Genomic DNA, 2,933 nt, shown 5'->3' on the forward strand with positions numbered 1-2,933 from the left:
GAGAGGAGGGTTAGATGATAGAGGGACAGAGAGGAGGGTTAGATGATAGAGGGACAAAGAGGAGGGTTAGATGACTGAAGGACAGAGGGGAGAGTTAGATGATAGAGAGGGGAGTTAGATGATAGAGGGACCGAGAGGAGAGGAGAGATAGATTGTTAGAAGGCACTTTAAAAAGGTGAGTTCTGAGTGATGTTTGGAAAGAATAAATATTAGGACGTTTACTGGTGATCTTCTCATGCTTACAATCAAAGGCTCCAAGTGAATCTTTCCAACAAGATACAATTAATTTAAATTGAGATAGCATAATAATCACAGTGCTGAAGATAGTGTTGACAATATCTGAGAGTTTGTAAACTAATTGCAGTCTTGCAGTCTTGTGTTGTTCCTGGCTTTGAATAAGCTGCCATTGGGAACGCAAATCCAATTAAATTATGAATTTTGAATCTAACAACTCGTCTCATTCTGGATAAGGCAGGCAAATGCCAATCAAACATGTTACGTTACGCTATAATGCCAACAGCACATCTGAACGCCGATTACCCTTGTTCATTGGCCAGGCCCATATCTGGTCTCCTCAGCTCTCAGTCTACTCCTGTCTGGATGGGTTTGAAGACCTTGACGCCCCTGTGCCTGGTAAACCCTCCTGGCCCGTCTCTGGCTCTCTGATCTATCGCCCCTGAATGGCTGTGGATGGATCCTCGTAGACTAGCTGCCACACACCTCTCTGCTGCCAGGGAAATCCCACTCCCTGCCTCTTGAACTTCAAGTCCAACCCCCCCCCCCCCGTCCCCCCCCCCCGTCCACCACCCCCCCATGCTGGCTATGTAGCAGACACAGCCCCCCTTCCCTTGGGGGAACCCAGGCCACCCCCCCAAGGCAGCTGATCCTCCAGATACAGTCACGACAGGACCTCGCAGCGCAATCATTTGACTCATTTGACTCTGTTCAACAGTGCGCCCTCGAGTGGGTGCACTCACTCCATCATCATTTCCAGACACAGAGAGGCATAATCAATGGCTCTTTTCACCCTGAGTCTAGACTATAATCAGCTGAGAGCCTCCACCATCCCCACAATATCCAATGCGACACCTCCACGATCGGCGGACGACGCCGAGAGAAAACTGCTCCCCCTTTTCCTGATAACAATGAGCGTCTGAACCCCAGTCCGAGATGTCTGTTGCAATAACTGATGTAAAAACGTAAATGTGCCTCGCGAAAAAAACCTGCTGCTCAACCTCCATCCCCCTGCCGCCTAGCCCCCACCCCCTTGCCTCGGCACCCCGGCACCCCGTCTACAGCAGGACTTCCTACTGAAGACACTGTTAAAGTCGGCCGATCCCTTCCTCCATCCTACACGCAGTCTGTCCTGTCGGCCTTGAAGGCGCCCACATACAGACGCTCCCTGCACGCTTCACATTCCCTCAAGAAGGGTCCAGGTTAACTTGACCTTGCCAGCTAATCCCTAAGACTACCGTTCTATGTAAAGATCACGTGACTCGGGCAACCCAAGACGTCCTCACCGTAGAGGTGGAAGTTGATGTGTTGCCTCTTGACAAATTAATCCGCTGTTGTCGTCCCTGCTAAACATACATAAATAACAGGCCAGGGCTGTGACATTGACATTTCAGTTTCATGCCTAACAGACTGACCGAATGGCTCGTCCATCTATTCACCCACCTGTCGCTCTGTCTGTCTTTCTGTCCGTCTGTCTGTCTGCCTGTCTGTCTGTCTGACTGCCTACCTGTCAGTCTGTCTGTCTGCCTGTGGGTCTGTCGACCTAACTAACTAACTGATTATCCTACTCCATTATATCAATCCGATCGATTGACCTGTAGATCCACTTGTGTCGCAGTGTTTGCTAAACGCTGCCCGTTCAATATGTTGTGGAGTAATAGAACGCCGGTCTCTACACACCAGCCGAGCTGCCGGTTCCTCCAGACGGATCCAACCAGAAGGAACTCCAGAGAGACCAGGCGGCCCAGTGATTGATTATCCTGATACGAGGACCTGCTGGGAGGAGTGGGTGGGAAGGTAGGAGAAGGTAAGAGAAGGTAGGAGAAGGTAAGAGAAGGTAGGAGAAGGTAAGAGAAGGTAGGAGAAGGTAAGAGAAGGTAGGAGAAGGTAAGAGAAGGTAGGAGAAGGTAAGAGAAGGTAAGAGAAGGTAGGAGAAGGTGGGAGAAGGTAAGAGAAGGTAGGAGAAGGTAGGAGAAGGTACGAGAAGGTAAGAGAAGGTAGGAGAAGGTAAGAGAAGGTAGGAGAAAGTAAGAGAAGGTAGGGGAAGGTAAGAGAGGGTACGAGAAGTCGTCCCCCAGTGAAAGCACTTTTCCAGAAGCATCCGTTTTAAACCTTGGCCGCTGTCTCTTGGCCAGGTCAGGACCTTCAGAGAGGCTGTAAACGGTAAGGAGAGCGCTGCCTGCTTTCCCTTTCCTCCTGTAGCCGTTAGAAAATAGATTCTTCCAATAAAAACAGGAGAAGTAACAGGAAATATTTTTGACATCTCAGCCTCACGGGTTTAGCATGAGTTGGGACGAGATCTGAGTATATTATTCAGGAGTCAATCCATCCATCACACTCTGATATCAATCTCGAGTGTGAATTCAGCTGCAGGGGAGATAGGTGATGAAAGGAAGGCTTAGTGAGTGACTTTGTGCCTTGATGATGATGCAGAGGCATATACAGAGAGACCCTGAGCGAATATAATAAGAAGCAGCACAGGAAGCACACACAAGACATGAAGACGTGGAGAGTTTGAGCGGAGGTGAAGGTCTTTGTGATTCCTTCTGAGTGAGTGTTGAAATGTGTCTCCTCAGATAAGGGCTTGCATGAGAATACTGTGGAGGGAAATCTCAAGGGATTCTGTAGGTTACACTTGTGTTTGAGGCAAGTGTGGAAATGGACCATGAAAAATGCACACACACACACGCACAAACACA

The 2,933-nt window shown here is 49.1% G+C and overlaps 1 protein-coding gene across 2 annotated transcripts in view; it reads right to left on the reverse strand.

Moving 5' to 3' along the window:
- LOC115553461 (kelch-like protein diablo) overlaps positions 1 to 2,142 on the reverse strand; it is an 11,079-nt gene extending 8,937 nt beyond the window's left edge. The window contains exon 1 of one of the 2 annotated variants that reach the window (XM_030369725.1): positions 1,915 to 2,142. Coding sequence is in view for 1 of the 2 variants with exons in the window: in XM_030369724.1 (XP_030225584.1) it covers positions 541 to 563 (23 nt within the window). In the remaining variant the exon portion in view is untranslated. Of the gene's footprint in view, positions 1 to 540; positions 799 to 1,914 lie in introns of those variants that run through there. The other variant, XM_030369724.1, reaches the window with a different exon arrangement.
- Between the last annotated feature and the right edge of the window lie 791 nt (positions 2,143 to 2,933).

This window comes from Gadus morhua, chromosome 11, assembly GCF_902167405.1.
Source record: "Gadus morhua chromosome 11, gadMor3.0, whole genome shotgun sequence".
Classification (NCBI taxonomy): domain Eukaryota; kingdom Metazoa; phylum Chordata; class Actinopteri; order Gadiformes; family Gadidae; genus Gadus; species Gadus morhua.